General features: G+C 42.9%; 1 protein-coding gene and 1 non-coding gene across 3 annotated transcripts; one reads left to right on the top strand and one right to left on the bottom strand.

Moving 5' to 3' along the window:
- Positions 1-808: 808 nt before the first annotated feature.
- Positions 809-20,417, bottom strand: GPN3 (GPN-loop GTPase 3). Of its 2 annotated transcripts, none has more exons than XM_006048304.4 (8): positions 20,265-20,417; positions 15,762-15,870; positions 6,217-6,384; positions 5,082-5,206; positions 3,270-3,385; positions 3,036-3,132; positions 2,409-2,537; positions 809-1,419 (listed from the first exon to the last, which is right to left on the bottom strand). In XM_006048304.4, exons 2-8 carry the CDS (start codon positions 15,850-15,852, stop codon positions 1,360-1,362), a joined length of 786 nt encoding a protein of 261 aa, XP_006048366.3. In that variant the 5' UTR covers positions 15,853-15,870; positions 20,265-20,417; the 3' UTR covers positions 809-1,359. The 2 variants fall into 2 exon arrangements, with proteins under 2 accessions (XP_006048366.3, XP_006048365.3); XM_006048303.4 differs by having other exon boundaries at positions 20,225-20,383.
- On the top strand, positions 10,501-10,573 carry TRNAS-GGA. The gene has a single exon. It is a non-coding gene; the product is annotated as a tRNA-Ser (tRNA).
- Positions 20,418-20,608: the final 191 nt, after the last annotated feature.

Below are 20,608 nucleotides of genomic sequence, written 5' to 3'. Positions count from 1 at the left end.
CTCAGGGGACATGAGTTTGAGTAAACACCAGGAGGCCTGGTGTGCTGCAGTCCATGGGGTTGCCAAGTTGGAGACAACTGAGCGACTGAACTGAACTGGGCCACAGAAGAAGTCCCTAAGAAGCCCAGTCTGTCCTCACGTTGTCTACTACTCATGTTCTCCTAAGTGCCCCTGTGAGAGTTAGCTCACACCAGCAGATTATGGTGCAAATACCCAACTCTTGCCCCCAGCCTGGGCCCCCAGGCACATTGCTATCAGTTACCCCTGATAGCTATGGCTCCTCACACTTTACATCTTTAATGAAAATGGATCAAATTTGACACTGTAGGTGTACTTCTGCTATCTAGGCCCAAGAATGATTAAAAATTTAACCTGAGTTGCAGGTTTTCTACAGGGACTTGATCTGCATCAGTAGGAAGATCCAACACCAATGGAACCTGGACCTGCTGTGAGGATTAAATGAAAGAGATTCTGCTTTCCGTTAGCAGGGTGTGGGTTATTAGCGGGTGCTGGAGAAGTATATGTTGACTGATTAGCCATTCCCCAGTACCTATCACAAATGAACTTAGAAATACTGAAAATAAACCATTCAATGTGGCAAGAAGGTAAAAAGAAAAAATTATGTCTTTTTCATTTTTGTGTGCATTTGTAAAGTATACATTTTTCAAGTGCTCAGAGACGATAAACCACATTTTAAAAAACAAAGTCACTGCCTACATTTTGACACTTGGGGAAATTTACTCATTCAAAAATTTGCCTTAGTTGAGTATTTCAAACTCTGATTGGAAAACAAAAGTGTGATGAAAAGTTAGTGCTATTTTTCTTTTATTTATATATAAAAGACACAGTTACTTTTTTCATTTTTTAATTACACAAATAATACATTTTCAGTGTAGGAAAACTAGAAGCTACTAATAAGCAATGATCTTATCTCTATCCTTCCAGATTTTATTTCTCTGAACATATAATGTATATTTTGTTACAATAATTCCTGTCTCTCCAAAAAAACTTCAAAAATAACAAAGATCAACAGTGAAACTAAAAGTAGACTGGTCTTAACTGTACCCCAGGTCCTAATTTATATTATATATACAAATCTATGTACATTCAACTTTGACTTTTAAAATCTAAATTGATGCTGTTAAAATAATACCAAACGATGCCACGTTTAACAGAAGCACTTTCAGAATACCTAAGAACTTGATTCAGGCATGTTGATGATTGCTGATAAAGAGTCAAGTATTATTTTTTTCATTAAATAAGTAGCTTTCTCTAGCATTCCATCTTCCTAAGAGAAGAAGGTTCTGCCAGTTCAGCCACAAGCTCCTCACACATATAGTTACTTTATAAATAAACTCTTCATTCATTCTGGTGTTCTTGAAAATATTCGTCAAACATAGAAGACTCGTCTTCATGTTCCTGACACCAAGGAAACACAAGATACAAAATACATTTAATTCAGAACTTCCCTGATGGTCCAGTGGCTAAGAATCTGCACTCCAAATGCAGGGGGCCCAGGTTTGACCCTTGGTCAAAGAACTAGATACCACATGCTGCAATTAAGAGTTCACATGCCACAACTAAAAACGATCCTGCATGCAGCACAGCCAAATAAGTAAAATTAAAAAAAAAAAAGAAGAAAATACATTCATTTCTCCTCAGTTAGACCTAATATGTGCTTACTATTTTTAGGCAATGCTCTGTAAAGAGCTAAGGCCCAGCACCAGCTCCGGGTGTTGTTCACAGTAATCAATAATAACAAAAGGAATGATGGATAGATGTTTCCAGATATGTGATAAATTAAAAGGCTTATGGGGAGTCCCTGGTGGCTCAGATGGTAAAGAATCCTCCTGGAATGCGGGAGACCTGGATTCAATCCCTGGGATGGGAAGATTCCTTGGAGGAGGGCATGGCAACCCACTCTAGTATTCTTGCCTGGAGACTCCCATGGACAGAGGAGCCTGGCAGGCTACAGTCCACAGGGTCACAGAGAGCTGGACCTGACTGAGCAATTAAGCACAGCACAGCAAAAGGTTTATGTCCCATTAGAAGTAAACTCTTACTTCAGTTTACATTCATGTCAATTCTCAGCTAATGTGCTGGGAGAGGGCCCCACTGACATTTGTGAGGGCAGCCCAAGGCCAGTGGAACCTCACCTCCTCTTTGCATATATGCCCACGCTCTGAGTACAAAGAATTCAACTCAGTAATATGTAATAACTCAATGAAAGGCAGAGTAAAACTGGTATTGCTTGTTTAGCACAGGTGTCAATTTCAAAGATTACCTAGAACAGCCTAGCCTACTGCCACCATGAAGACAAAATTTAGACTTGCTGGGATTATGCAGGAGGCCAGAGTGCTGGTCAACACTCTTACAAATAGGCAGTAACACCCCAAACCAGAAATTACCTTTGGTTCTTTAAATTCCAAGTCTTCTCCATACTGGATGGCAAAATCAATATGCTGTAACACAATGTTCATGCTTTCTTCATCTGACTGATCATAAGGCAAAAATCGAACCATGCTGTAGTCATCAATCTACAAGTTGAGGATTTCAGAAAAGGTTATTCTGAGGTATAAAATACTTAATTTCAAATAATATTTGAATTTTATAACCATTTACAACTTCTGATTAAAATCAGCTGTGTGTGTGCTGTGGGGAGGAGGGACAGAGACATAACAGCAGCAAATCTATACTGATTTTTCTGACCTCTGACCAACTACAACACTTAACTAGACATTGTTTCATTGGCATTTACCTGAATTCAAAAACCACTGGAAATTTCATAAGGGCAAAGACAGTTCTGAACTCCCAAAACAGCTTGGAATAATAGGTATGTCACTTTATTTATTGGCTACTGCCAATGATTGCTTCTAAATTCAACTGCTGACCAGCCAGTCCACAGACTCCCACCCTCCCCCCTTTGCAAGGGAATAGGGTTGGCCTGTGCTTTCCAAAATGGTGGCCACTGAATGGATGCTGATAAACACCTGACAAGGCATTAAAAACAAAACTCAACAACTTCAAAAGCTTACCAGTCCACATATAGTGTTAGTCAATTTTTTGAATTTTTTGCTTCTTAAGTCACTTGTAGAGTCATCTAATAAAGAATACATGTCTGGATCTAGAAACCTTTAAAAGTGAGAAAGAAGACAGATAAATAAAAGTAAGAATAAATCAGGAAACTAGTTTTATAGCTTCACATCTAAATGAAGCTTAGAGGGTTCATCTCAGCAACAGAGATGTGATGATAACGGAAATGAACTCACTTCTCAATTTCCTTTTTAGCTTTCTTACTCAGCAGATCCATTTTCGTCATGATGTTAACTTGAGGAATTTCTAGAGAGATCATAGCACTCAGGGCTGCCAAAATGCCAGAAATAAACTGAAGGAGGAAACAGAAAAGGGAAGATGAATTAACTTTGTATGAAGAAAGTTCCCTGGTCTCTTTGCATAAAAGAGAGGTTTTTGCTCCTCTCTGAGCAAAACTGGCCTAAATAAAAGAAGGGCTAATTCTAAAGACAGGACATTTCTCTAATGAGATGGTTGACTCCTGGTTTCCCAGGGTGAGGAAGAGATGGGAAAAGGTAGACATAAACAACAGTGATCACAATTCTCAATTTAGATGATATCTTTAATCATTCCCATCAAATATTCCTTCAGTTCAGTTCAGTTCAGTCACTCAGTTGTGTCCGACTCTTTGCGACCCCATGAATCACAGCATGCCAGGCCTCCCTGTCCATCACCAACTCCCAGAGTTCACCCAAACTCATGTGCATCGACTCGGTGACACCATCCAGCCATCTCATCCTCTGTCGTCCCCTTCTCCCCAGCCCCCAATCCCTCCCAACATCAGGGTCTTTTCCAACGTGTCAGCTCTTCGCATGAGGTGGCCAAAGGATTGGAGTTTCAGCCTCAGCATCAGTCCTTCCAATGAACACCCAAGACTGGTCTCCTTTAGGATGGACTGGTTGGATCTCCTTGCAGTCCAAGGGACTCTCAAGAGTCTTCTCCAACACCACAGTTCAAAAGCATCAATTCTTCAGCGCTCAGCCTTCTTCACAGTCCAACTCTCACATCCATACATGACCACTGGAAAAACCATAGCCTTGACTAGATGGACTTTTGTTGGCAAAGTAATGTTTCTGCTTTTTAATATGCTATCTAGGTTGGTCATAACTTTCCTTCCAAGGAGTAAGTGTCTTTTAATTTCATGGCTGCAATCACCATCTGCAGTGATTTGGGAGCCCCAAAAAATACAGTCTGACACTGTTTCCACTGTTTCCCCATCTATTTCCCATGAAATGATGGGACCAGAAGCCATGATCTTAGTTTTCTGAATGTTGAGCTTTAAGCCAACTTTTTCACTCTCCTCTTTCAAGAGGCTTTTTAGTTCCTCTTCACTTTCTGCCATAAGGGTGGTATCATCTGCATATCTGAGGTTATTGATATTTCTCCCTTGTTTCCAGCCTGTGTTTCTTCCAGCCCAGCATTTCTCATGATGTACTCTGCATATATGTTAAATAAGCAGGGTGACAATATACAGCCTTGATGTACTCCTTTTCCTATTTAGAACCAGTCTGTTGTTCCATGTCCAGTTCTAACTGTTGCTTCCTGACCTGCATATAGGTCTCCCAAGAGGCAGGTCAGGTGGTCTGGTATTCCTTAGGGGCTACTAATGAGAAGTAAAGTTTGTTTTAGATAGTTCATAAACTAGACAAACCATTATCAGAAAAACAGATGTATATATGCACACATCTGCCTAATTTTTCTTCATAAGTAGTACTCTCAAATCTGTATAGTATAATTTACCATATAAATTTTAAAAATACATTATTATAGCAACTTCCTTGGTGGTCCAGTGGTTAAGACTCAGTGCTTCCACTTCAGGAGGCACAGTTCAAAAGATCCTGCATGCCACAAAGCATGGCCAAAAAAAAAATTATTATAATAATTTAATAATAAGGGATATTAAATAACTCTGTAGTTTGGGAAATATCCAGAATCAAAAAACAATGAAAGGAGATTGTCATCTGCCTGTACCCATGACTAAAGAATTGACAACAGATATATTCTCAAACCTTGAATGACTCCACCATGAACTGAGAATCAACAAGAAAAACTCCACAGACTCGAAACTCCCACTGTTCCAGCTGCTGGACCAGCTGTTTCATCACAGGCAGGTGAGTGTACAACTCAATCTGACCTACATGGAGAACATTACAAGACTGTTACAATCAGGACACAAGGTAAATTACCAAAGTACAGAAAAAAATTTTGCCATAAGACAGCTGAGAAAATAAAAAAAAAGGAAGTCAACTTCTGGTGGTAATTTGTTCAACTTTTAAGGGATCTTACAGGCTCTTAAAGCAATCACAATACCAAGAGAATCCCAAGGAAACTATTCAGTTTTATGTAGAAAGTGAGGTTCTTCACACTTCTGTTTTAGCTAATCAAAAGCAAGTACTATGAAGGTGTGTTAGGTTTGGGAATATTCATCAAGTTGTACACTTATGACGTCTGCACTTTTCTGTGGATATGTGTGTTCAATTAAAAACAAAGGGGAAACCAACACAATATTGTAAAGCAATTTCCCAATTAAAATAAAGAAAAAAAAAGGGAAAAATATAAGAGTCACAAATGATCAAAACTAGGTTAGGCTCAAGTCTAAAATTCATGATTTGGCTTGAAAAGTCGGTGTGATCATTTGTCCCCTACCAGTCTCACCTTAGGACACTTCCCTTTGTTTACTGGGCGCCTCAAACCCACCTGGCTCCTTTCTGTCTCAAGGTCTTCAGCCCATGCTTTCTGTCTGGAGAACAGTCTCCCTTGCCTCACCCTATGGCCTGGCTCACACGCTACTTGGTCAGAAACCTCCCACCTCCCTGCTGCGTGCTGGTCGGTGCTACTCCTATGAGAAGCCTGTCACGAATATTAAATAATCATTTGGGTGATTTCTGATTTATACTGCCTAGCATTCCCACTTTCCTATGAGCTCCATGAGGGCAGAGACCATGGCTACTTTGATCTTTAGGTATTTCCAGTGAACAAAATAAGCACTCAGAAAACTTGGTGAATGAATAAGAGATGATGAATGAGCGAATGGTACCTTACCGCAGCAGGGTTTAGAGCTACGAATGCTAACTCCACTGTCTCCACGGAGGACTGAAAGAGCATGATCTCAAGTAAAATGACACATTCAAATTGCTGACTTACCTGGACAATCAAAAAGGATGTAGTCATCCTCTACATGGCCAAGACAGTTCTCTAGCCAGTCAAAATTATTGGCAAAGTACTCCATGCAAAATACCAATCCTCCATTGGGACCGAACTGCAGAGTATTGTCCTCCATCACGTCATCCACCTCAATCAGTTCTCGGATGTCTGAAAACAACAGACAGGCCCAGAACACAAGAGCATCATCCTCACTGGTGATAATTAACAATTATACAGCAACTCACATGTATGAAATTATTTCTATCCATGGCTATTCACTGTAGTAGTGTCCATGGAAACAAATTAAATACATTTTTGTATAGCCAGACAATGGAATCCTGTGCAGCCACAAAAAAAGTTCTTTAAGTACTGATGTGATATGATCTCCCAGGTATACTGTTAAGTGATAAGTGCAAAACTCTGTGTTAGAATGCCATCATTTGTGTTAAAAAAAAAAGACAAAAATTTACTATGTATACATATATATATATATTTTATTTTACATGCATAGACTATGGAAAGATACCCCAGAAATTAGCAACACTGGCTGCCTCGAGACAGGGAAACCACCTTCCAGGACCCAGAGCTAGGAAGAAGACATTTTCCTGCATACTTACTCCTTGTGCCTTTTGCAGTTTGAACAATATGAATATACATTCAGTTCAGTTCAGTTCAGTCACTCAGTCGTGTCCGACTCTTTGCGACCCCATGAATAGCAGCACATCAGACCTCCCTGTCCATCACCAACTCCCGGAGTTCACTCAGACTCACATCCATCGAGTCAGTGATGCCATCCAGCCATCTCATCCTCTGTCATCCCCTTCTCCTCCTGCCCCCAATCCCTCCCAGCATCCGAGTCTTTTCCAATCAGTCAACTCTTCGCATGAGGTGGCCAAAGGACTGGAGTTTCAGCTTCAGCATCATTCCTTCCAAAGAAATCCCAGGGCTGATCTCCTTCAGAATGGACAGGTTGGATCTCCTTGCAGTCCAAGGGATTCTCAAGAGTCTTCTCCAACACCACAGTTCAAAAGCATCAATTCTTCGGCGCTCAGCCTTCTTCACAGTCCAACTCTCACATCCATACATGACCACTGGAAAAACCATAGCCTTGACTAGATGGACTTTTGTTGGCAAAGTAATGTCTCTGCTTTTCAATATGCTATCTAGGTTGGTCATAACTTTTCTTCCAAGGAGTAAGCGTCTTTTAATTTCATGGCTGCAATCACCATCTGCAGTGATTTTGAAGCCCCCAAAAATAAAGTCTGACACTGTTTCCACTGTTTCCCCATCTATTTCCCATGAAGTGATGGAACCAGATGCCATGATCTTCGTTTTCTGAATGTTGAGTTTTATGCCAATTTCTTCACTCTCCTCTTTCACCTTCATCAAGAGGCTCTTTAGTTCTTCTTCACTTTCTGCCATAAGGGTGGTGTCATCTGCATATCTGAGGTTATTGATAATTCTCCTAGCAATCTTGATTACAGCTTGTGCTTCTTCCAGCCCAGCATTTCTCATGATGTACTCTATTCTTAAACTTATGGACAGAGGTTCGTGACATTGTATAGGAGGCAGTAATCAAGACCATCTCCAAGAAAAAGAAATGCAAAAAGGCAAAATGGTAGTCTGAGGAGGCCTTACAAAGAGTTGAGGAAAGAAGAGAAGCAAAAGGCAACGAAGAAAAGGAAAGATATAAGCATCTGAATGCAGAGTTCCCAAGAATAGCAAGGAGAAATAAGAAAGGCTTCCTCAGCGATCAATGCAAATAAATAGAGGAAAACAACAGAATAGGAAAGACTAGAGATGTCTGCAAGAAAATTAGAGACATCAAGGAAACATTTCATGCAAAGATGGGCACAATAAAGGACAGAAATGGTATGGACCTAACAGAAGCAGAAGATATTAAGAAGAGGTGGCAAGAATACACAGAACTATACAGAAAAGATCTTAATGACCCAGATAACTACAATGGTGCGATCACTCACCTAGAGCCAGATATCCTGGAGTGCAAAGTCAAGTGGGCCTTAGGAAGAATCACTACAAACAAAGCTAGTGGAGGTGATGGAATTCCAGTTGAGCTATTTCAAATCCTGAAAGATGATGCTGTGAAAGTGCTGCACTCAATATGCCAGCAAATTTGGAAAACTCAGCAGTGGCCACAGGACTGGAAAAGGTCAGTTGTCATTCCAAAGGCAATGCCAAAAAATGCTCGAACTACCGCACAATTGCACTCATCTCACATGCTAGTCAAGTAATGCTCAAAATTCTCCAAGCCAGGCTTCAGCAATATGTGAACCATGAACTTCCAGATGTTCAAGCTGGATTTAGAAAAGGCAGAGGAACCAGATATCAAATTGCCAACATCCTCTGGATCATCAAAAAGCAAGAAAGTTCCAGAAAAACATCTATCTCTGCTTTATTGACTATGCCAAAGCCTTTGTGTGAATCACAACAAACTGTAGAAAAATTCTTAAAGAGATGGGAACACCAGACCACCTTACTCGCCTCCTGAGAAATCTGTATGCAGGTCAAGAAGCAACAGTTAAACTGGATATGGAACAAGGGACTGTTTCCAAATCGGGGAAGAAGTACACCAAGGCTGTATATTGTCACCCTGCTTGTTTAACGTATATGCAGAGTATCATGAGAAACGCTGGGCTGGATGAAGCAAAAGCTGGAATCAAAGAGTGCCTGGAGAAATATAGATAACCTCAGATATGCAGATGACACCATCCTTATGGCAGAAAGTGAAGAGGAACTAAAAACCCTCTTGATGAAAGTGAAAGAGGAGACTGAAAAAGTTGGCTTAAAGCTCACCATTCAGAAAACTAAGATCATGGCATCTGGTCCCATCACTTCACGGCAAATAGATTGGGAAACAATGGAAACAGTGACAGACTTTATTTTCTTGGGCTCCAAAATCACTGCAGATGGCGACTGCAGCCATGAAATTAAAAAACACTTGCTCCTTGGAAGAAAAGCTATGACAAACCTCAGTCAGTTCAGTTCGTCACTCAGTTGTGTCCAACTCTTTGCAACCCCATGAATCGCAGCATGCCAGGCCTCCCTGTCCATCACCAACTCCCAGAGTTTACTCAAACTCATGTCCATACGGTTGGTGATGTCATCCAGCCATCTCATCCTCTGTCGTCCCCTTCTCCTCCTGCCCCCAATCCCTCCCAACATCAGGGTCTTTTCCAATGAGTCACCACTTTGCATGAGGTGGCCAAAGTGATTGGAGCTTCAGCTTCAGCATCAGTCCTTCCAATGAACACCCAGGACTGATCTCCTTTAGGATGGACTGGCTGGATCTCCTTGCAGTCCAAGGGACTCTCAGGAGTCTTCTCCAACACCACAGTTCAAAAGCATCAATTCTTCGGCGCTCAGCTTTCTTTAAGTCCAACTCACATCCATACATGACTACTGGAAAAACCATAGCCTTGACTAGACAAACCTTTGTTGGCAAAGTAATATCTCTGCTTTTCAATATGCTATCTAGGTTGGTCATAACTTTCCTTCCAAGGAGTAAGCGTCTTTGAATTTCATGGCTGCAATCACCATCTACAGTGATTTTGGAGCCCAAAAAAACAAAGTCTGACACTGTTTCCACTCTTTCCCCATCTATTTCCCATGAAGTGATGGGACCGGATGCCATGATCTTCGTTTTCTGAATGTTGAGCTTTAAGCCAACTTTTTCACTCTCCTCTTTCACCTTCATCAAGAGGCTTTTGAGTTCCTCTTCACTTTCTGCCATAAGGGTGGTGTCATCTGCATATCTGAGGTTATTGATATTTCTCCTGGCAATCTTGATTCCAGCTTATGCCTCTTCCAGCCCAGCATTTCTCATGATGTACTCTGCATATAAGTTAAAGAAGCAGAGTGACAATACACAGCCTTGACGTACTCCTTTTCCTATTTAGAACCAGTTTGTTGTTCCATGTCCAGTTCTAACTGTTGCTTCCTGACTTGCATATAAGTTTCTCAAGAGGCAAGTCAGGTGGTCTGGTATTCCCATCTCTTTCAGAATTTTCCACAGTTTATTGTGATCCACACAGTCAAAGGCTTTGGCATAATCAATAAAGCAGAAATAGATGTTTTTCTGGAAATCTCTTGCTTTTTCGATGATCCAGCGGATGTTGGCAATTTGATCTCTGGTTCCTCTACCTTTTCTAAAACCAGCCTGAACATCTGGAAGTTCATGGTTCACATATTGCTGAAGCCTGGCTTGGAGAATGTTGAGCATTACTTTACTAGCGTGTGAGATGAGTGCAATTGTGCGGTAGGGCTTCCCTGGTGGCTCAGAGGTTAAAGCGTCTGCCTGGAATGCAGGAGACCCAGGTTCGATCCCTGGGTCAGGAAGATCCCCTGGAGATCTTGACTTGCCTCTTGACTTGCTATACAGAAGAAGCAACAATACAGGCAACCCACTCCAGTACTCTTGCCTGGAGAATCCCATGGAGGGAAGAGCCTGGTAGGCTATAGTCCATGGGGTCGCAAAGAGTCGGACACGACTGAGTGAGTTTCCTTCCTTTCCTTTGAGCATTTTTTGGCATTGCCTTTCTTTGGGATTGGAATGAAAACTGACCTTTTCCAGTCCTGTGGCCACTGCTGAGTTTTCCAAATTTGCTGGCATATTGAGTGCAGCACTTACACAGCATCATCTTTCAGGATTTGAAATAGCTCAACTGGAATTCCATCACCTCCACTAGCTTTGTTCATAGTGATGCTTTCTAAGGCCCACTTGACTTCACATTCTAGGATGTCTGGCTCTAGGTGAGTGATCACACCATCGTGATTATCTGGGTCGTGAAGCTCTTTTTTGTACAGTTCTTCTGTGTATTCTTGCTGCTACTTCTTAATATCTTCTGCTTCTGTTAGGTCTATACCATCCCAAGTCCAAGGTAAGAGAAACCCAAGTAAGACGGTAGGTGTTGCAAGAGGGCATCAGAGGGCAGACACACTGAAACCATAATCACAGAAAACTAGCCAATCTGATCACACGGACCACAGCCTTGTCTAACTCAATGAAACTAAGCCATGCCGTTTGGGGCCACGCAAGACGGACGGGTCATGGTGGAGAGGTCTGACAGAATGTGGTTCACTGGAGAAGGGAATGGCAAACCACTTCTGTATTCTTGCCTTGAGAACCCCATGAACAGTATGAAAAGGCAAAATGATAGGACACTGAAAGGGGAACTCCCCAGGTAGGTAGGTGCCCAATATGCTACTGGAGATCAGTGGAGAAGTAACTCCAGAAAGAATGAAGGGATGGAGCCAAAGCAAAAACAATACCCAGTTGTGGATGTGACTGGTGATAGAAGCAAGGTCTGATGCTGTAAAGAGCAATAGTGCATAGGAACCTGGAATGTTAAGTCCATGAATCAAGGCAAGTTGGAAGTGTCAAACAGGAGATGGCAAGAGTGAACGTCGACATTCTAGGAATGAGCGAACTAAAATGGACTGGAATGGGTGAATTTAACTCAGATGACCATTATATCTACTACTGCGGGCAGGAATCCCTTAGAAGAAATGGAGTAGCCATCATGGTCAACAAGAGAGTCCAAAATACAGTACTTGGATGCAATCTCAAAAATGACAGAATGATCTCTCTTCGTTTCCAAGGCAAACCATTCAATATCACAGTAATCCAAGCCTATGCCCCAACCAGTAACACTGAAGAAGCTGAAGTTGAACGGTTCTATGAAGACCTACAAGATCTTTTAGAACTAACACCCAAAAAAGATGTCCTTTTCATTATAGGGGACTGGAATGCAAAAGTAGGAAGTCAAGAAACACTTGGGGTAACAGGCAAATTTGGCCTTGGAGCACAGAATAAAGCAGGGCAAAGGCTAATAGAGTTTTGCCAAGAGAACGCACTGGTCATAGCAAACACCCTCTTCCAACAACACAAGAGAAGACTCTACACGTGGATAGCACCAGATGGTCAATACTGAAATCAGACTGATTATATTCTTTGCAGCCAAAGATGAAGAAGCTCTATATAGTCAGCAAAAGCAAGACCGGGAGCTGACTGTGGCTCAGATTATGAACTCCTTATTGCCAAATTCAGACTTAAATTGAAGAAAGTGGGGAAAACCACTAGATCATTCAGGTATGACCTAAATTAAATCCCTTATTATACAGTGGAAGTGAGAAATAGATTTAAGGGACTAGATCTGATAGACAGAGTGCCTGATGAACTATGGACGGAGGTTCATGACATTGTACAGAAGACAGGGATCAAGACCATCCCCATGGAAAAGAAATGTAAAAAAACAAAATGGCTGTCTGGGGAGGTCTTACAAATAGCTGTGAAAAGAAGAGAAGCGAAAAGCAAAGGAGAAAAGGAAAGATACAAGCGTCCAAATGCAGAGTTCCAAAGAATAGCAAGGAAAGATAAGAAAGCCTTCCTCAGCAATCAATGCACAGAAATAGAGGAAAACAACAGAATGGGAAAGACTAGAGATCTCTTCAAGAAAATTAGAGATACCAAGGGAACATTTCATGCAAAGATGGGCTCGATGACAAACCTAGACAGCATATTAAAAAGCAGAGACATTACTTTGCCAACAAAGGTTCATCTAGTCAGAGCTATGGTTTTTCTAGTAGTCATGTATGGATGTGAGAGCTGGACTATAAAGTAAGCTGAGTGCCGAACAATTGATGCTTTTGAACTGTGGTGTTGGAAAAGACTCTTGAGAGAGTCCCTTGGGCTGCAAGGAGATCAAACCAGTCAATCCTAAAGGAAATCAGTCCTGAATATTCATTGAAAGGACTGATGCTGAAGCAGAAACTCCAATAGTTTGGCCACCTGATGGGAAGAACTGATTCATTGGAAAAGATCCTGATGCTGGGAAAGACTGAAGGCAGGAAGAGAAGAGGATGACAGAGGATGAGATGATTGGATGGCATCACCAACTCAATGGACATGAATTTGAGCAAGCTCCAGGAGCTGGTGATGGACAGGGAAGCCTGGCGTGCTGCAGTCCATGAGGTTGCAAAGAGTCGGACACGACTGAGCGACTGAACTTAACTGAACTGATAAACAAGTAAAACAAAATCAAACAAAGAAAACCAATTCCATTTCTTAATTTGATGGCTCGGGGTTACCCTGGTGAAGCAATAGCTAAGAATCCACCTGCCAATGTAGGGGACATGAGTTCGATCCCTGTTCCAAGAAGATCCCACATGGAGCAACTACTGAGTCCAGACAGCCAAAGCCTGTGCTCCACAACAAAGAAACCACCACAATGAGAAGCCCAAGCTCCACAATGAAGAGTAGCCCCTACTTGCTGCAACTAGAGAAAGCTCTCACAAAGCAACAAAGGTCCGATGCAACCAAAATAAACATCTTTAAATATATATATATAAAAGATGATCCTACACTGACTTGTCTTCCTCCCCAGTAAACAGGATCATGCAGTCAACAGCTCAAGTCAGAAACCTGAAACCTAACAGTGACTCTTGATCCCTCCCTTTCTTCCAACCTTTTTAGTTCAATCTCCCACAAAATGCTGCTAATTCTATTTGCAAAATATATACCTGTCTGCAGCCATGAAATTAAAAGACACTTACTCTTTGGAAGGAAAGTTATGACCAACCTAGACAGCATATTCAAAAGCAGAGACATTACTTTGCCAACAAAGGTCCATCTAGTCAAGGCTATGGTTTTTCCAGTGGTCATGTATGGATGTGAGAGTTGGACTGTGAAGCTGAGCACCAAAGAATAGATGCTTTTGAACTGTGGTGTTGGAGAAGAGTCTTGAGAGTCCCTTGGACTGCAAGAAGATCCAACCAGTCCATTCTAAAGGAGATCAGTCCTGGGTGTTCATTGGAAGGACTGATGCTAAAGCTGAAACTCCAATACTTTGGCCACCTCATGCGAAGAGTTGACTCATTGGAAAAGATTCTGATGCTGGGAGGGATTGGGGGCAGGAGGAGAAGGGGATGACAGAGGATGAGATGGCTGGTTGGCATCACTGACTGGATGGACATGAGTTTGAGTAAACTCTGGGAGTTGGTGATGGACAGGGAGGCCTGGCGTGCTGCGATTCATGGGATCGCCGAGTCGGAACGACTGAGCGACTGAATTGAACTGATACCTGTCTGCATCTTTGTATCTCCACCATGACCATACCAGTCCCCCTTCTAGTCTTGACTCTCTTGAGTCCATTTTTCATCTGAGAGCCAGAGATATTTTTAAAAACATAAATCAGATGTCAGTTCTCTCCCCTGCTGGAAACCCTCTAATGGCATTTCACAGTTGAAAGGTGCTATGAATTGAGGGGGGTTTTTTGATTTGCCTTTTTTTTTTTTTTTTTGCTCTGCTGCACGCAGCCTGCAGGGGGTCTAATCCATGCCCCTGCAATGGCAATATGGAGTCCTACCCACTGGACTGCCAGGGAATTCCTTTATGAGTATTTGTGTCCCTCTAAAACTCATGCTGAAAACCTAATGCCCAGCATGATGATATTAATTGGTGGGACTTTGGGAAGATGAATGAAATCAGTGCTCTCATAAAAGAGGTCCCAAGAGATCCCTCGCCCACTTCCATCATATGAGGACACAGTGAGAAGTTGTCAGTCTACAAGTGGAAAAGGGCCTTCACCAGAACCTGACCATGCTGGCAGCACCCTAATCTTGAGCTTCCAGCCTCCAAAACTGTGAGAAATCCATTTCGTTTAGAAGCCACCCAGTCTGTAGTATTTTGTTACAGCATCCCAAACAGACTAACAGGGTGAAAAAAACAGGATAAAAGCCATACTTCTCTTGTCCTACTAGCTGCTACCCATCTCCTTCCTTCACTTCTTATGCCCCAGGTCATCAACACCTTTGCTTTTTCTGGAACACACCAAACCCTTTCCCATCTTTCGGCTATATAGTGACCTTGACGTTTCTTCGTCTTGGAAAGCCTTTTGCCAGCTTGGTGAGCATGTTACCATCTTCAGGTCTAGGCCCTAATAGCCCCTCCTCAGAGATGTTGTCCCTGACTATGCTACCTAAAGCACTCTTCCCTAGATATTTCTTCACATCAGCCCATAGCAGCACTTATCACAATCTGCAACTGATTTTATCATTTTGCTTATTTCCCTTGCTAAAAGGCCCACAAAGGCAGGGAGAATATCTGTGTTCTTCTCTGTTATGACTCTGGTGTCCAGCATAAAGCAAGTGCTCAGGAGACATCTGAATAAATTAAAAGATTAAAAACATAACAAAATACTTAAAGGTTGCTCACTTATAGCATAGTACGATCTGCAGTAAAACAGATTTACCAAACAGGATCAAACACGAAAAAAACAGAAGGGAAAGGTGATGAGAGATAGTGTACTCACTTTTCATTCCTACATCAGAGACTAAGAAAGGATACTGTCACACACATCAACATGAGCTGATGTCACCACCTGACATTCAGCCTCATGATGTTCACCATGAAAGCAGGGGACCAGGCTGCATTAATTTTCAGCTTTCGTGTGCAGCAGCCTGCACTCACTGCCTCCCCACTCTCCTATTTTTCCTGAAGGAGGGGGAAGGCTCTGCTCAGAACTTACCAGCCATCACGGAATAGTTGAAATGTTCTGCTGCAGGATCTAGGTTCACAACTTGGACAGACCGATTGAGGGCTTCACAGTGCTGCACCATGGTGGCACAGTAAGTGCTCTGTAATGTCACAAGCACGAGGGGTTAGAACAACGCTCGGTATAGTGCTTACCCCTCCACCTCCAGAAGGACTCTCCACCCACCTTGGGCAGTGTCTACTAAGGCCAAAACTATTCCTTCATTGACCAAGAAGCTAAAAGGCATTAGGCTGGGGGTTAGGACACCTGACTGGGCTGTGGATCCAGACCTGGCTTGGACTCATGGGGAGGTGCTTTTGCATTCTCTCCCTAAATTTTCTTGTCTCTAAATGTGATGGCTTCCATGATCACTAAGACTCCTTACTGCTCTCATCTGTAACAAGCAGAATATAAAGGGAAAATTTCTGATTACACTGTGTAGCATCTAACACATGATGTCTCCACTAGGATTGGTACAGTCCAAACAAAGCTTTAGGTAGGCTGGTTAGGGATGATGTATCTGAGAAGAGAGTATCTGAGCTGAGGGACAGCAATGCGCTTGCCAGGCCAGCGGAATAACAATCCAAGATGAGAGAACATTAGGCCAATAAACAGCCTGATAATATGCTTTCAGTTTACACCTTCTGGTTTACAGAATTCTTCATCCCTCATATACTACATTAAGGCTACTTGCCTGTCTCTCCCACCCTCTATTTAAAGGCAGGGATGTGTCAGGAATTCCCTGGCAATCTAGTGGTTAGGACTCGGGGCTTTCACCGTTGGGGCAGGGTTTGATCTCTGGTCTGGGAACTAAGATCCTACAAGCTGCCTGACACGCCCAATAAAGAAAGAAAGGCAGGGATGTGTCTTATTCAGTTTTATAAGCCTAGGGGCCATAACATACTTCCCAGGTGGCTCAGTGGTAAAGAATCTGCCTGCCAATACAGGAGATGTGGGTTTGATCAATGGGTCTGGAAGATCCCCTGGAGAAGGAAATGGCAACCCACTCCAGTATTCTTGCCTGAAAAATCCCAGGGAGAGAGGAGCCTGGTGGGCTACAATCCATGGAGTTTCAAAGAACTGGCCATGACTGAGCAACTGAGATGCACGCAGGAGCTATAACACTACCTGGTACATAATAAGTACTTGATAATTATTTCTAATTGATTAATATGTTTGAATAAACTCCATCAGGGCAGAGGATTTTTGTGGGTGTATTTTAGTCACTACACCATCCCCCAGAGTATTTCTGATAGTAGGCATCAAAAGTTTATAGAAAGATACTTATTTAACACAGTGTGAAAGTTAATCTAGAATATAAAATAATCTCTATCATGCTTTTATCTTTCTCCTCAGTGACTTGACACACACTGTTCTCTCTGCCTAGGAGCCCTCTCTAAATATCACATTACATTTTAATCAACTAGTCACCTATTAGTGTGATAGCAGTCTACTATTCACTCCCGTATTCTTGCCTGGAGAATCCCATCGACAGAGGAGCCTGGTGGGCTACCATCCATGGGGCTGCAAAGAGTCGGACATGACTGAGCAACTAACACACACATACACATCTCAAATAGACTACTGGCTCCAGGAAAGCAAGGGTCATACCATTGTCACATGTGTATCTCCTGCATCCAGAATAAGCCAAGAATCAGAGGAATGAGTTTGTCAACTTAAAAAGTGAAGCCACAAAACACTTTCACAGACTCCAGTGTCTCCCATACTCCTGTTATTTGATCAATATACTCACAATTTCTACCATATTTAAGAGCCTCTAATGGGATTTCCTTAATAGTTGCTTATAAGAAAAAATTGTATCTCTAACCAGAAAAGCAGCTATGCTTATCATAACATGAAGATAACCATAAAAGATAACACAACTTTAAAACTCTTTTAGTTCTAGGTAAATATAATTGCCTGTCAAAAGCTCTGAGTCTAAGATCTGCTCTTGAAAAAGAGGAGAATTAAAGACATGTTGAAGACACAAAGAAAGGTAATGCCAAAGAATGCTCAAACTACCACACAATTGCACTCACCTCACACGCTGCTGCTGCTGCTGCTAAATTGCTTCAGTCGTGTCCGACTCTGTGTGACTCCATAGACAGCAGCCCACCAGGCTCCCCCGTCCCTGGGATTCTCCAGGCAAGAACACTGGAGTGGGTTGCCATTTCCTTCTCCAATGCATGAAAGTGAAAAGTGAAAGTGAAGTCGCTCAGTTGTGTCCGACTCCTAGCGACCCATGGACTGCAGCCCACCAGGCCCCTCCATCCATGGGTTTTTCCAGGCAAGAGTACTGGAGTGGGTTGCCATTGCCTTCTCCGTCTTACACGCTAGTAATACTCAAAATTCTCTAAGCCAGGCTTCAGCAATATGTGAACCGTGAGATACCAGATGTTCAAGCTGGTTTTAGAAAAGGCAGAGGAACCAGAGATCAAATTGCCAACATCCGCTGGATCATCGAAAAAGCAAGAGATTTCCAGAAAAACATCTATTTCTGCTTTATTGACTATGCCAAAGCCTTTGACTGTGTGGATCACAATAAACTGGAAAATTCTGAAAGAGATGGGAATACCAAACCACCTGATCTACCTCTTGAGAAATTTGTATGCAGGTCAGGAAGCAACAGTTAGAACTGGACATGGAACAACAGACTGGTTCCAAATAGGAAAAGGAGTAAGTCAAGGCTGTATATTGTCACCCTGCTTATTTAACGTATATGCAGAGTACATCATGCAAAATTCCAGGTTGGATGAAGCACAAGCTAGAATCAAGATTGCCGGGAAAAATATCAATAACCTCAGATATGCAGATGACACCACCCTTATGGCAGAAAGTGAGGAAGAACTAAAGAGTTTCTCGATGAAAGTGAAAGAGGAGAGTGAAAAAGTTGGCTTAAAGCTCAATATTCAGAAAACTAAGATCATGGCATCTGGTCCCATCACTTCATGGCAAATAGATGGGGAAACTGGAAACAGTGGCTGACTTTATTTTTCTGGGCTCCAAAATCACTGCGGATGGTGATTGCAGCCATGAAATTAAAAGATGCTTGCTCCTTGGAAGGAAAGTTATGACCAACCTAGACAGCATATTAAAAAGCAGAGACATTATTTTGCCAACAAAGGTCTGTCTAGTCAAGGCTATGGTTTTTCCAGTAGTCATGTATGGATGTGAAGAGTTGGACTTAAAGAAAGCTGAGCACAGAAGAATTGATGCTTTTGAACTGTAGTGTTGGAGAAGACTCTTTCGAGTCCCTTGGACTGCAAGGAGATCCAACCAGTCCATCCTAAAGGAGACCAGTCCTGGGTGTTCATTGGAGGGACTGATGTTGAAGCTGCTGCTGCTGCTGCTGCTGCTAAGTCGCTTCAGTCGTGTCCGACTCTGTGCGACCTCATAGACGGCAGCCCACCAGGCTCCCCAGTCCCTGGGATTCTCCAGCCAAGAACACTGGAGTGGGTTGCCATTTCCTTCTCCAATGCATAAAAGTGAAAAGTGAAAGTGAAGTCGCTCAGTCGTGTCCAACTCTTAGCGACCTCATGGACTTCAGCCTACCAGGCTCCTCCATCCATGGGATTTTCCAGGCAAGAGTACTGGAGTGGGGTGCCATTGCCTTCTCCCGATGTTGCAGCTGAAACTCCAATAATTTGGCCACCTGATGAGGAGAGCTGACTCATTTGAAAAGACCCTGATGCTGGGAAAGACTGAGGGCCGGAGGAGAAAGGGACGACAGAGGATGAGATGGCTGGATGGCATCACCGACTCGATGGACATGGGTTTGGGTGGACTCCGGGAGTTGGTGATGGACAGGGTGGCCTGGCGTGCTGCGGTTCATGGGATCGCAAAGAGTCGGACATGACTGAGCAACTGAACTGAACTGAAGACACACTAGCACCAAACTGATGATTTCATCTCAATGCAAACTGAAAGAAAACTGAAAAGGGAGCGACTTTCTCAATATACGATTCAATGTTCATTAATGTCAGGCCCATGTATTTCCTAAGTACACCACAAGTCCACGTCTCAAGTTCTGAGAAACAGTGATTAACGAGACCCCACCTTAAATTAACCTCCCGGGTTAAAGACACGGGCAGATTCTGGAGTTACACAAAACTGGATTCAAATTCCAGCCGTCACTTACTAGCTGTGCGATCTTGAGCAAAAACTTAAGTCTCATTTTCCTTACCGGCAAAGTAGGATAACAGGACTTAACTCACGGGGTTGTTGTGGAAATAAGTTTAAGCGCAGTATCTGGGGCTTAATTATGCAATAAAAACTAGCAACTATCACTAATTTCGTTTCAAAAGAACAACAAAAAGGACAGTGAAGCCCAGGCTGCAGAAGCGAGCTGCCCAGGTCTCAGGGTCCCCAATACAACCGCCAGCCCTTCCCTCAGGACCCGAACCTCCCTGCCTCCCACAAACTCCGACATTTCCCTCCTTCGCCTGCCAAATCCTCACCTTCCCGCTGCCAGCGGGGCCCATAACCAGCTGAGCGTACCGAGGCATGGTAGTTCCCCCGGTTCTTGACGCCTCCAGTCGCACAGACTTAGAATCTGATCACCTCGCTCCCTTCAGCCTTCGCGGTACGCCCACTAAGTTCCGGGAACACGAAGTAGAAACCAATCGCAATCCAACTTCCTTGGCGTCTTCTGTTCTGCCACGCCTCCGACTACGGAGCGTCCCGAAGGCCAAATCCCAGGAGAAACGCGTTTTGCCCAAAGGCCCGGCATATTTTGCGCGTGCGCAGAAGTAGTTGGCGGAAATCAACCGTTGGGATTCTGGCAAGGTCTGGTTGCCTTGGTAATAACGGCCAACCGACAACGCTCCGCATCCCTCAGCGAG

The sequence above is a fragment of the Bubalus bubalis genome, chromosome 17 (assembly GCF_019923935.1).
Source record: "Bubalus bubalis isolate 160015118507 breed Murrah chromosome 17, NDDB_SH_1, whole genome shotgun sequence".
NCBI classification, from domain to species: Eukaryota; Metazoa; Chordata; class Mammalia; order Artiodactyla; family Bovidae; genus Bubalus; species Bubalus bubalis.
The sequence above is the reverse complement of the archived record's forward strand: the minus strand, read 5'-3'. Positions and strand labels throughout refer to the sequence as shown.

What these genes read in the sequence shown, in the direction of transcription:
- GPN3 (XM_006048303.4), bottom strand. Translation starts at nt 20,272, where the DNA reads ATGCCTCGGTACGCTCAGCTGGTTATGGGCCCCGCTGGCAGCGGGAAG. An exon ending in CTAACACTATATGTGGACTG is followed by an intron (nt 2,538 to 3,035) that starts GTAAGCTTTTGA and finishes CTCAACTTGTAG; the next exon opens with ATTGATGACTACAGCATGGT. An exon ending in TGGAATTTAAAGAACCAAAG is followed by an intron (nt 1,420 to 2,408) that starts GTAATTTCTGGT and finishes CCTTGGTGTCAG; the next exon opens with GAACATGAAGACGAGTCTTC.